Genomic DNA, 13,583 nt, shown 5'->3' on the forward strand with positions numbered 1-13,583 from the left:
AGTAATTAGAAAAAAAAAAAACCTTCACAGTTGTTCTGTTTTGAATTCAAGTATTTGTCTCTGACCTTTGCTAAAACTTGTAAAATCACAAGGAGATAAGCACGAAAGAAATCATGTGCTGTTCAAGTACTTAAAGTCCAGGGAAATGCACTGAAGTAGAAAGGGGATTAATAGAAGGAGGGTGAGGCCAAGCCATACTGTGTTGGTAGAAGAAGGATTAGTAAGCAGACTGAACCAGGAGAGAAATTAGCAGTGCTTATTTTGGGTTAGACACAGCCGTAGGACGTGCAGAGATAGAACAGAATCTTAGTAGAGGAGAGGTACCAGAGAGAGAGAACAGGTACAATGCATGAAGCATTGTAGCTTCACGTTCTGGTAGAGCTGCCATTAGAGAACAGCAAGGGAACACAGAGGGGAACTGTTGAGTAAAGAACAAGATACACTAATTAAACGCAGAAAAGAAAGGCATGAAGGGCGGGGGAGGTTCAAAAAACTGGTGTGTTACACAGGTTTTAGCATTTTGTGGTAAATTTGAGGTAAATCTGGCTGGCAGATGTACAACATGAATGAACATTTGGGAAGCGCTTAGAAGTCAATGAGCAAATATAGCTCTAGGTAGTTACTATCTTTTCTGCAGATAATGAGAGGAAAGAACTTTAGTGTCTGTAGTTAGAGTTCTTGCTTTTCCAGTTAGAGTATTGAAGTGCAGGGTTTGGAGGCACTTTCTGGGCTGGAAGGGGGAGCCTGGAGGTTTGTATAACTTGTTTTTGTTCTTTTCTCTTTCCCTCTTTCTCTCTGTGTAGAGGGAGCTGGGCGTCCCATCGCAGGAGAGGAGAAGTCAGCGTGCGTGGACCGCCGGCTTTCGGAAGGAGCCGGTTGTGCTGGATCCCGCCGTCATGCAGCTCCCCATGCTGCTGCTCCTTTCCCTGCCACTGCTTCTCAGCGTGCTCAGCCAAGCTGGAGCTCAGTTCCCTCGCCAGTGCGCTACCGTCGAGTCCCTGAGGAGCGGCATGTGTTGCCCAGACTATTTCCCTGTGTTCGGGCCAGGTACTGACCGGTGTGGTGTGTCTACGGGGAGGGGCCGGTGTGTACAGGTGACTGTCGATTCGCGACCCCACGGCCCGCAGTACATCCATGACGGGCGGGATGACCGTGAGCAATGGCCCATACGCTTCTTCAACCAAACCTGCCGATGCAACGGTAACTTCTCTGGTTACAACTGTGGGTCATGTCGCCCCGGCTGGACTGGACCTACCTGTAGCCGACAAATCAATATAGGTAAGACCACCAGAAATATGACATGAAAGTTGCCTGTTGGTAGTGCTTGCTTCTAAATGTACTTACCGTATTTCTTTTCTTTAAAATATAAAATGCCCCTTATATTTATTTAGCAAATGTACATTGCCATAGGGATTATTAAGGCAGCTGCTAGATGGACCAAGCACCTACCTTTACTACCCAATAAAAGGAAGAAACAAAACCTGTAGGCTTTGGGACCAAGGACCAAGTCCATTAAAGAATAGAACATCTAAGTTGAAAAAATCGTATTCTTTGGAATTATTTAAGAGTAAAACAATGTATATAGCTGCTTAGACGCTGGCTGGGGTTAAACCACAACAACATATATGTGTGTTTGTGAGTATGTCTGGGAATAATACATGTCTAGATATGTTTAATACCCTGCGACTACTTTAAGTGTGACAGCAGCACTTTTGATTCAAAATCTCTTGATACATTTCTAAACTATGTACCTGGCCTTGTAAATTTTTACTTACCTAGTTGCTGTCAATGTCTTTAAAAACCTTAACTCATGACTATCAGCTGTTCAGGTGAATCAGCACAGGGGCTGGTGGGCCTTTCTGAGAGTTCTCCAGTTTCAGTTTAGTCCAGAATATCAGTAAACAGATGTCTAAAATTTTTTGAAGAGGTTATGAAATCCTTGTAGGACTGGAAAAATGGTGAATATTGCAGGTAAATTGAAAAAGACAAGCAGGCTTGGGGACAGATCCTTGTCCTCAAGTCAAAAACATCTGAATGAACAAAATTTCAGCCTTTATTAGTGAAAGTTTAAAGGTGTTATTGAAATCCTGTAAAATCTATAATCCCCCAAATGAGTGATGGGTTCTGTTGACATGAGAAACAACAGGTCTCTAGCACAAATGTGGAGTGCCTCTTGCAGAAACAGAAATCAGCACTGCCATTATTTTCACCAGATAGGAAATGCTCCACGAATGTGAGTGCATGTTCCAGCAAGGGTTAACAAAGGACCACTTACAAATTAAAAATCTTAACAATAAGATTCCTTAAAAACAACTTATTGAGGGCTGTGGGAAAGACCTTAGGATTTTATTTATCCTTTGAGCTCCAAGAAGCAAACTAGAAAACAGAAAGTATGACGCATGGACTGGATCTGCTAAGCCAGGTTGCACCGTCTGATGCTCTGGCCTGCTCTCATTAACAATGATGACAACTCTGAAAAATAACAAACAAATAAATGTTAACACACACTAACTTAGCAAAGTAAATCTGGAGATAGGCAAAAAGCATTTTTAGCTGATTTTCTAGGGTATACAGGCGCATTTTTTACTTTTCTTGCTTATTAAATCCTTTACAACTCAGTAAAATGCTAAGCAAATCAGATTTATCATGCATGACAACATGAGTTTAAATAGGGGAAATTAGCTTCTTATTATGCTTTAAGTTTCCACATGGAGGTCACCTCTTTTGTCCATCCATAGAGCTGGCCCCAGCTGCTCAGACTTTAGAAACAATTATTGGATTACTGCTGGCATAGCAATATAAAATATCTGTAAAATGCAGTTTAGTGCCTTCATATCTTCTAAATGCATGCCTAATTTTAATAATAGTCCAAATTTTTTATTGTGGTTCAGGCACATATTCTGAAAAATAAAAAGGTTAAGATGTCTATGTAAATGAAAATTAGATGGATATTTTTAGTGTGCTACTTAAAATCAACAACAAAAAACCCTTCAGTGACCAGGGTTCTGCAAATTCAGTTCTGCAAAACAGAAAAGCATGTTTCAGCATATAGTCCTTGGATGAAATTCATGCTTCATAAAAGTGTTTCTATAAACTTCAATGAAGCCAAAATATCCCCCACTGAACCAACTTTATATAGTGAAAAGTAATTCGCTTTTATTCTTCATATTGATTCATGCTGAAGACCTGTTGCTTCTCATCTCAACATACTCTATCACTCATTTGGGCAATTATGGAGTTTACAGTATTTTTTATAATGAAAATGAGTGCATGTTGAAGAATACCTGTGAGGGCTTCTACCCATGTCTTAGTCTAAACTTAGCCTGAAATCTTCTGAGTCCAAGTGAAAGAGTGCTGGACTGGGACTGAGGTGATGTGGGCTCTGTTCCTCTTGCTGATATACTGGTATTTGAACAACTCAATTTTCTTCCTTGTTTCACTGTCTGTATGCAGACAATGATATTTTTAAATGGTTTTGAGATATACTGCTAAAAAGAACTAATATATGGCTGTTGTTAATACTAGCAGGTAATGACATTAAAGAGAGATGTTGTACTGTGTGAAATTCACAATTCACTGGTGAATCTGCCATTTTTCCTACAAAGGTTCAAGCATAAACAATGTACTTCTTCACTAAATTGTCAGGTGGTAGAGCTTCTGATTATTATAAATTGCTATATAGTATTCTTTTCTTGTAAAGTAATACGACAGGAAACCTTAAGTGTATTGGATGAAGTTCTGAAAGGTTTGTGTGACAAAGAACTGTCTTTGTCTTTTCTCTGACAGGATGGAAGGATAATCTGTAACAACACTTCTAAAAACACTAAAACCACAAGGTTTTGGGCTTTATTTTTATTCAGCTCAACCTTTCTGATATTAAATAACATTTTCTATTTATGCTCAGTACTCTCTGAATTGCCCCAGTAAAAAAAATGGATGAATGCTTGAAGAAAAAGGGACTTGCCCGGAATTATTAGGAGCAAAATAAATTAGTCTTGTGAGATCAGCCTTGAGTGCCTATTACTTTGGTAACTTGCTTTTTCTGTATCCTCACAGTCAGGAGGAATCTTTTGGATCTGAGTGCAGAAGAGAGGAGGTATTTTGTGAATGCCTTACACCAAGCCAAGGTGACAATCCATCCTGACATTGTTATTGCCACACGAAGACGTGAGGAAATATTTGGACCAGATGGCAACACACCACAATTTGAGAATATCTCCATTTATAACTACTTTGTGTGGTCTCATTATTATTCTGTCAGGAAGACTTTCCTTGGTGCAGGGCAGCAGAGTTTTGGGGGAATTGATTTCTCTCATGAGGGACCAGCTTTTGTCACGTGGCATAGGTACCATCTACTGCAGCTTGAAAGAGACATGCAGGTAAAGTTTGCATTAATGCTGAGCCATGTGTTCATGCTATGTTTTGTACAGCTAAAGAACTTCTCCCTGTATTCCAGTAGGCAAAAATCATAGCAGTTCTTCCTATGCGTTGAAATAATTCTGGTTCAATTTCAGTAACTCATTAGGTATACTAAACTTAATAGAGTGTATTTAGGTTTTACTGTCATTGTTATAGAGATGCTGAAAATAATATTTCAATCAGAGTAACAGAAAATGTAAAACTTACATAAAAATCTCCTGTAAAAATAGACAAATATTCTAGATGTATCCAGAGAAGGCATTTTATTGGACCAACAAAACTTACTTCCAGTATTATTTTTAATATCAAGGCCCTGATTCTTGACTAAGTTAGACTAATCAAAGCAGCAGAAACTCTAAAGAAAAGTATTACAGAAATGGCTTGGGGATTCAGAATCACATTTTATTTGTGTAATTAGCGTAACGGGTTACAGAAATTAGTGCTTTGTTACACTTTGTTCCATAAATCAGTGATTCTCTTGTTTCCCTTTCCATGTGCAGACCTATTCATAAAAGGAATACATTATTTTATGGACCATCATCCTTCTTAAAGAAGAGAGTATTAAGTTTTCAAGGTTAGGATTAAATAGTCTTTGAAATCACTTCAAGTGTTTCCACTAGCTTCAATGGATCTGCAACAGGCTGAGGCACAAAATCACTTCAAAAACTCACATTTGACATCAGTGGCATTTCATTGTGTGGAAGCCCTAAGCAGTTCTAGCTCTTGGTGATTTAATATATATTCCTATTTATGTTAGTAAACTTGATCACTAGTTAAGCTAATTTGGCTGGCCAACACCTCCTGGTATATAAATATTGGAAGTCAGGACACACTCCGGAACTGTTCAACTCCAACCCATACTAAACCAAACAATGACAATTTGAAGGGCCGGTATCCCTTTTCCTTGCTTTACCATCTGCGTAGTCATTCCACAGTTGGCTTAGTTATTCTGTGTGCTACAAATGCTGCTATTGTTGACAGACCATGAAAAATATTTGGAAAAATGGGGTATCAGTATTAAGTGATGTTTCTTACTACTCCCCATATGATTTCATGGAAGAAGTACTGTCTTATTAATGAGGGAGATCCATGACTGAATGCAATAGTCCAACTATCTGTTCTGTTGAACAAAGGCATCAATGTCAAAAACTACCAAAAGCTTTTATACAGATTTCATAGATTTTCCATAGATTTCCCCCCCTCCACGAGGCAGGACTCTGACTCTTACTAAGATGTATTTAACTGTTTTTTAACATCCTTCTGGCAGTGAATATTATAGCTGTCTGGGGCACACATATATTAACACCATATTTATGTGGTTTAGAACATGCTGCAGGACCCCACTTTTGGACTGCCCTACTGGAACTTTGCAACAGGACAAAACACTTGTGATATCTGCTCAGATGACTTGATGGGAGCTAGAAGCAATTTTGATGTCTCCCTTATCAGCCAGAACTCGATCTTCTCTCAGTGGCGAGTGCTATGTGAAAATATAGAAGACTATGAAACTTTGGGAACCATCTGTAACAGTAAGTATGACTGCTGGCAGACATTTGGAGAGGAAATCCTTTCAATAATAAAGAAATATACTTTACATTGCAATGGCTTTTCCCAGCCAAAAAGTCTTAAAGTGTTTTTTGAATATTCTTGATCCAAGTTTCATCAGTCTTCTGGCATAGTACATACTTATCATCTGCCTTGCACTGAGGCACCAAGCAGTTCAAAATTTGATCAGGAGCTTGTAGCAGAGGGAGAGCTAAATGCTTTGACTTCCCTTCTTATGCAGTACCTATTCATCTCCTGTGCCATAAAAAATTAAATCTGGCAGTGTCATTTCTTAACTGAAGCTTAAGTTTTCTTCTGACCACTCCACTTACCACCTTCATTGCATTCTGCTTCTAAAAGGAGAACATCTAATAAATCCCTGTGTTAACTATGTGGAGCATGTTTTGAATGTGAAGAATATTGAATCCTAACACATCTACTTCAGCCACAAGAGCTAAAAAATCCCAGCAAGATTCTTGTATATTCATCACCTTCAAGCCACAACTCAGCATCTTCATGGAAATAGGGGGAAAAATAGGGAAAAAACACAATATTGGGTTAGTCACCTACGTAATCAGCTGCAGTTCTTTCCCCAGATACTCTATCAGGACATCCTTGAAACTTTTGTCCCAGGTCTCATTAAGAAATCACATTGAAAAACTATAGAAAATTTTCCCAAAGCCCTTACAGAACCACAAATTTCAGTAAGAGGCTTCTAGATGCTTTTTTAAATCCTGGTGAAAAGGATCCAGCACACAGGACCCCATGAAGATTCAGATTCTTTGCCTGACATGAGGAACTGATCCATTCATTCAGTTTAAGTGTCATTTGCGAGGGATTTTTTTTCCCCCATGGTTCAGTCATTAGAAGGATGCATTCTGTGGCCTACTGTTTTGCACCAGTATTCTTTTCTCTCTTCTCTCAACCCCCAGGCACTGAGGGTGGTCCCATTCGAAGAAATCCTGCTGGAAATGTTGCACGGCCTATGGTACAGCGTCTCCCAGAGCCCGAGGATGTTGCTCAGTGTTTGGAAGTTGGTGTCTTTGACACTCCTCCTTTCTATTCCAATTCAACAGACAGTTTCCGTAACACAGTAGAAGGTAAACACGGCAAATCAAAGGACCTGGAACAACTCCAAATAAGTCAAGGGAGCAGGCTTGCCATTTTTCCTGTTGGAAGTATGAGTTTGGAGACAGTCTATTGGACACTAAGAACACATTGTTCTTAGCATTAAGTATTAGCTTAGTATTAAGGGGAAATAGGCTCTGGGTAAATTACTTTATAGCTTATGTCAGCTCTTTAAATGTGTAAAAGCCTCAAAAGTCTGTCACTGGTGTTCTAAGTAGAAACTAGCTGAGATCAAGTCCTTGCAACCTAGTAATAGGTTGCCATTCCTGAAAACAGAGAGGCCTTGCCTGCAGATTGAGGCAACTGCATCCTTAAAGGAGGCAAACGAGTGCTCATAGCAGTTACTCTTGTATCTGAATTCAAACAAACAAAAGAAAGCAAAAAAATTGTAAGCCTTGGTAGTACTTAATGAAATGGTATTGAAGTAGAAATTGAGGTCTGGGTGCAGGATTTACTGCTAGACATGTTAGTCCTTCTCTCTGGGCCATTTAACTCTGTTCTTCTCTAAGCTCTACACATTTAAAATGAAATTTTCAGTCACGGGCATCTGAATACACACCCCCTAACACAGAAACCAGCCTAAAGAAAGCAGCCCATGCTGTTCAGCCAGTATACTGCCAGCTGCTTCTGCACTTTAATAATCCTGAGTTCTTGACAGGAAAGACTAGGATTCATGAGAAAAGATTACTAAGTTCAGATCCCTGCCAGACCTCCCGTAGATCCTCTGGCTCTTTTGAAGAGGCTTAAGTCCTATGACGGGGAAGATCTGCTCCATTTTCTTTCTCTTGGAGAACAAAACCAACAATCTGCACCAAAATTTTAAGTATATAGGACTGTTTTGGATACTTACCACATTTCACAAATGGTTATCAATATCTAGGTATCTAAACATGGCTTTAGCCAATTAACTGTACAGACCCTTCTCTGGACAGTTTGGCCAGAGCTTGAAAACAGAAGGTTTTCATGATGCTTCAGATCCTGACACCTGACGTGAGAGTTACAAGGTGTTGAGCACTAACAGAGTTACATAGGGTATCTTCACTGAAAAAACAGAGCATGTGAAGCTTTCTAGATGTGTTGCAGTAAGCATGGAAATGATGTGTGGAAACATAACAGCTGGCTCATTAGAATAGATGGCAACATATACACACTTAAGTCAGCAGTTAGAAAACACATGCAACTATTTCAGTCATGCTGAAAGACATGTAGGTCCCAAATATATACCCTTATTTTCATGCTATGATGTGGTTTATTTTGGCCATTTTTGCATTAGATCCCAAGAGCTTTGCACTCCACATTCTCAGCATTCTTTTGTAAAGTCTATTTTAATCTGCAAATTATGCACGCTAGGGACATTTCTCAAATACCAGTAGGGAGAGAATTCGCTGCTCATTTATGTTAAGAAAGGCAACACAACAACATGACAGCCTTTCAGAAAAAAAGTATCCAGCTTGGACTGCAGCTTCCAAACAAAACCTTCAGTGGGTTTTTTTTGTGTTCTTCTTTTTTTGCATATTCAGGGTACAGTGATCCTTCAGGGAAATACGACCCAGCCGTTCGAAGTCTTCACAACTTGGCTCATCTATTTTTGAATGGGACAGGAGGCCAAACTCATTTATCACCAAATGATCCCATTTTTGTCCTCCTGCACACATTTACAGATGCTGTTTTTGATGAGTGGCTGAGAAGGTATTCTGCAGGTAAGATGTGCTCATGGACAGAGGTGGGATGGGTAGCTGTCAGTCTTTGTAGTCACAGGAGCTCAGCTGCTCCGTGTGGGACAGCAAGATGCCCCTAAGCTTAGGAGAGAGGACTGGAATTTTAACAGGTAGTATAGTTAACAAAGTAATAGCAAGCAAGCTCCCTTCCTCACCCCACTGACATCCATTTTCAAATCACTGGGACTTGGCCAGAGATACCAGGCACAATTCAGGAAAACAAAATGTACAAATACATTGTCTCCACAGAGCAAAGACAGTGTAACCATGGAAGGTCCAAACACTTCATGGACATTCTATCATTGTGTGGTGTAAATATCTATGTTTCTTCTTGTCAAACAAGATCAGATTCCATGCACACCCTCACGACTCATTTTGACCACCTTTGTGATTTACTACCAGCATTCCATAACCATTTCCATATCCTTTCAAAGGATGGTCACTGTTGCTGCCCTGCTTCTTTAACTCTGAAAAGAAGAGAGAAAAGGAGTAAGGGAGGAAGTGAAGGAGAGGGAGGAAGGAAGGACAGAAAGAAGGAACTGCAAGGAATGAAGAACAAAAGAAATAAAGAAGGAAGGAGACTGGCATCAGTGAACTAGGCAGAGAATTCTGTGTAACCCCAATATCTGTGCATTAGTCTGCACAAAGCAGTGACTATATTCCTCTTAGGACAATCCAGCCCCCTCATCCTTCTTCTACAGAAGACAGCTGCTTCTACAGAAGACAGTTGTTGCACAACTGAGACTTCTTTGTGCAGCTTCCACAACTTGCCTCATGTATTTTTCCCATGTCAACTATCAAAGAGCAATTGTATCCCCTTGTGGTACTTACATGACTTGTCACAAGCTTTTGCACTATCTTACCAAGATAGACTTATTTTTTCTTTTTTTTTTTTTTTTTTTCTTCAGCTGACTTTCTCCTGATTTACTATAACATTGCAAAAAAATTCCACTGGAGTTCGTATCAGCTGCCCTCCTGAAATGCATGAGAGAGCTCCTCATCACTGTTATAATCAGACAAAGCCAGATTGTAGCAAAAAGGTTTTCCAAGTCCTCCATATATACATATTTCTCATTTTCCATGTGAGAAGAAATGAAAAGCCCAACACAGGCTGAAAGTTTTACAATTTACTGGTGGTTTCTGTTAAAAAACAGAGATATCATTAGTGGTCTTGCTTTTGGACAGAGCAGAGCCCTCCATTCTGGCTCTGTTATACTGGAAAACCAATCGTCCTAGATTAATTTAGGTTAGGAAAAAAAAATGGAGGTACTCAAAACCCTGAGTCACTGTTGGAAAAAAAAAATGAAGTAGTGTAAATTATTTTGATTTTATTTACAGAAGTGTGATTTGACTTTCAAATTTAGATATCTCAACATATCCACTGGAGAATGCCCCTATTGGACATAACCGACAGTACAATATGGTGCCTTTCTGGCCTCCAGTTACCAATAATGAAATGTTTGTTACCGCACCAGAAAACCTGGGATACAGCTACGAAGTCGAGTGGCCAGGTAAACTGTCCAACCTATATGCTGCCTCTTTTTTTCTCATCATGTCTTTCTCCCTTTAAGTTTATGCATCATATAACAAAGTTGGTTCAAATTTCACAAACAATATTTAATACTTTTGTAAAGGTCTATTTCTTTTTTCTTGCCGGGCTTTCCAAATCAGTTGTGTTTGGGATTTAGTACAGCTAAATAGCTACTGATTATAGATTGTTCCTGTATGAAGCTCCCACCATCCACTTCAAGTTTTGGAGAAGTTCTTATTTGGATCTAAACCTTGCAGAAGATCCTTATTCCTATATCATATGCCTTCATTAAATCACTACAAAGAATGCAAATCCCTCACAAACCAGATAGCAGAAGAAAGGTCCAGGACTGTTTTTAGAGTGTGACAAGAGGGACTGAAACTTTCTCACATTTTGGAAGAAATATTATCAACCAAAATTTAAACTAGTTCTGCTTCACGACTGAGCTTCGGTCTGTCCCTCTGATGTTTATCCATATACTTGACATTTACTTTTAATAACTTTCCCTTTTGCTCTGCTTCCTCTAGGTAGGGCTCTCCGTGTCACAGAGATGATAACTATCGCAATAGTGACTGCACTGGTTCTTGTTGCAATTATCTTCGCTGTTGCTGCATGTATTGTACGTGCCAAGAAAAATAAGGATGAGTTGCATCAGCCTCTTCTTACTGACCAGTATCAGCATTACTCAGATGATTATGATGGCATACCAACACCGAGCCAGTCTGTTGTTTGAAGAGACAGCACTTTTTTGCATTTGACTGAAACTGTTTATTTTGCTGTATTTTGTAAACGGTGGTCATCCATCTGCTTTAAAATAAAGAGCATAAACTGTCAGCTGTCTTGATATGTTTGCTTCAGGCTTCACCTGTTTCATCACACCTAGGCATCAATGAGTCATGTTTACAGTGCTAATTCTGTGTTGATTTTAATAGAATTCAACTAACTCTTCAGGGCTCACCTGCAAGCCTTTTTCATGCATATATCTGTAAAATCTGGCAAAATTTAGTCAAATTGCCAATGTCATCTGACTTCACCTAGCCTTTATACCCAGAATACTTTTACGAGGTACTTTTCTGAAAAGGTCAAGTATAGAATGGAACAGAAGCAGAATCCAAAATACAAGTGGATACCTTTGCTAGGCGAGTGGAAATGTGTTTCAAAATAGCCAGCGTGCCAGGCAGAGAGCTACAAGGGAATTCTGAGGTGAACAGTGTTTTTGAAATCCAACTTTATTCACAGAACATAGTTTTGATCTTATTGCTGCTTTTAGCTGGATCTGTGAAAAGAGATTCACCACCAAGAAGCCACTCCAGCATTTGGACACTTCAGCTGTATGTTCAAATACAGCAGCCTAAAGGGGACATCCATTTGAAAGGATAGCTGGCAGCAGCCTTTGTTTTATTTTCATTTTGATTTTTCACTCTCTCACTCTCTTTCTCTCTCCCACTATCCCCATGGCTTGGCATTCTCCCCAGCAATGAGAAACCTTGCTTCAATTCTTTTCTGCAGGAATTTAAACCCGCATCTCTTGTACTTTGAGAGAAGGCCCTAGGCATCAGACTGTAGAACAGACTTGGAAAAATAGCCATATGCAACTGCTGTTGAATTTGTTCAACATGAGCCAAAAGGAGAGCAACAAACTGACACCTGCCTTCACAGCCTGAGGTAGGGCTTGAGGAATCTGGCTTCAAGACTCACCTTCTATACCATCATAACTGGTTACCAATAAATCATCTGATTGTCTTCCTATGATGGCTTATCAAATCTAAATTAGCAGTCATTAGCTGACATACAGAGATGTTCCTGGGTTCAGACTGCTGAATCCCACATCATGTTCTCAACCCTCTAATTGCCAGACTATAAAGTCAAGCTGTCTCTTGTCTCTCTGACCCCAGCTTCAACAGAAACGGCAAGTAATTTGGATTGAGCTCCTTCAGTCTGAGGCAGCTCTCCTAGACATTAAGTTATTAGGCAAAAGTAGGCATCATTTATCTCCTCCTTCCAGCCATGCCTTCTACATGCTGTGTTAACCTCAGTGGTTTCAGTGAGTACCAGGTGTGCTCAAAGCACATTTACTCAGTTGCAAGGAGATACGTAATTTATACATTGAGGATGATGTAAATAGGAAGACAAGTATTCTTGGCTAGGTGAGTGGAAGATGGGTTATCATCTTAACCCATCTTACCAAGCATGGGGCATGGACAACAACAAAAATTTACACTCATAACTGATATTTAGGAAGAAAATTTTCACCTGTGGCACCCACAGCACAAAAGTAAATTAGACAGAGGTCTTTTGGGTTGCGCTCTTGGTTTTACTTACAGCCCAGCCAATCAGCATTTCAGGTACACAAGCAGCAGCTTGGATTTCAACTTAAATGCCTGTTTCTGCCATTCTTGCTTGTACTGAGTAGCAACTTAACAAGTCATCCACTTTAGTCATTTCAATGGATTAAAGCAGGGTGATCCAATGTACTTTGGATTGGGGTCAAGAGACCTGGATTTTATTCTTAGCTCTGTTACTGACCTGCTGAATGTTCTTAGCATATTTTTACCTCTGTGACTCATCTGACTCATTTATAAAATGAAGATAACAGAGTTTCTTTTGTAAAGTGTTTTTACTTCAGTGGATGAAAAGAAGCATACAGAAGCTTGATCGCAGAAGGAAAATGGCATGGCAAAATCAGATCTTGTGAAGAGGATGTTAGCCATTAAAGCCATTCAATCCTTAAAGCAAAAGCATACACTCATGTTTTGAGCAGGCCATAAGTCTTGTGGGTCAGAGAACGAGGAGACATGCCTGTTAGTTACAGCTGCAACGCATAAATGAAGGAAGCAAGGTAGATTTTTATAACAGACTTAAAAAGAAAAGGAACAGCAAGCACAGGAATTAGAAGGGGAAGGAAAGTGGAGAACCGTGTGTGTGACCCATTCTTGATAAGAGTCTCACAAGTCCTTCTTTCTCTGGTCACTATTTGCAGTACTCTGAACTATGTCTGGGTGTGGAAAAAAGTTCCTGCTGTTCATTGAAGCCGCTTGGTGTTTGTTCCTGAGCTAATCTGATGGGGAAAAACTGGTTTTGGTTTGAAATCTGAAATGGCCAGCATTATGAGAAAATTAATAAAAATAAATAAACACTAGAAAATTGAGTGTGTGATAACTATAGGCTTTCACTTGTTATATGCAGGCAAGAACAGGTAGCAGAAGTCATGAAGAGAAGAAAGGAACTGAAAAGCTGGAAAA

At 39.6% G+C, this 13,583-nt stretch overlaps 1 protein-coding gene across 1 annotated transcript; it reads left to right on the plus strand.

The window, feature by feature from the left end:
• The first annotated feature begins 896 nt into the window (after nt 1–896).
• TYRP1 (tyrosinase related protein 1) lies at nt 897–11,074 on the plus strand. The gene is made up of 7 exons (XM_075526924.1): nt 897–1,278; nt 4,057–4,379; nt 5,744–5,948; nt 6,897–7,064; nt 8,613–8,792; nt 10,175–10,321; nt 10,869–11,074. The coding sequence occupies exons 1-7, from the start codon at nt 897–899 to the stop codon at nt 11,072–11,074; spliced, it is 1,611 nt and encodes a 536-aa protein (XP_075383039.1).
• Nucleotides 11,075–13,583: the final 2,509 nt, after the last annotated feature.

Source organism: Mycteria americana, chromosome Z (genome assembly GCF_035582795.1).
Source record: "Mycteria americana isolate JAX WOST 10 ecotype Jacksonville Zoo and Gardens chromosome Z, USCA_MyAme_1.0, whole genome shotgun sequence".
Classification (NCBI taxonomy): Eukaryota; Metazoa; Chordata; class Aves; order Ciconiiformes; family Ciconiidae; genus Mycteria; species Mycteria americana.

Bases quoted from the DNA above. Each gene is read 5' to 3' on its own strand.
- TYRP1 (XM_075526924.1), top strand. From the start codon at position 897: ATGCAGCTCCCCATGCTGCTGCTCCTTTCCCTGCCACTGCTTCTCAGC. The intron at 5,949-6,896 runs GTAAGTATGACT...CTCAACCCCCAG, and splicing joins TTTGGGAACCATCTGTAACA to GCACTGAGGGTGGTCCCATT. The intron at 10,322-10,868 runs GTAAACTGTCCA...TGCTTCCTCTAG, and splicing joins CTACGAAGTCGAGTGGCCAG to GTAGGGCTCTCCGTGTCACA.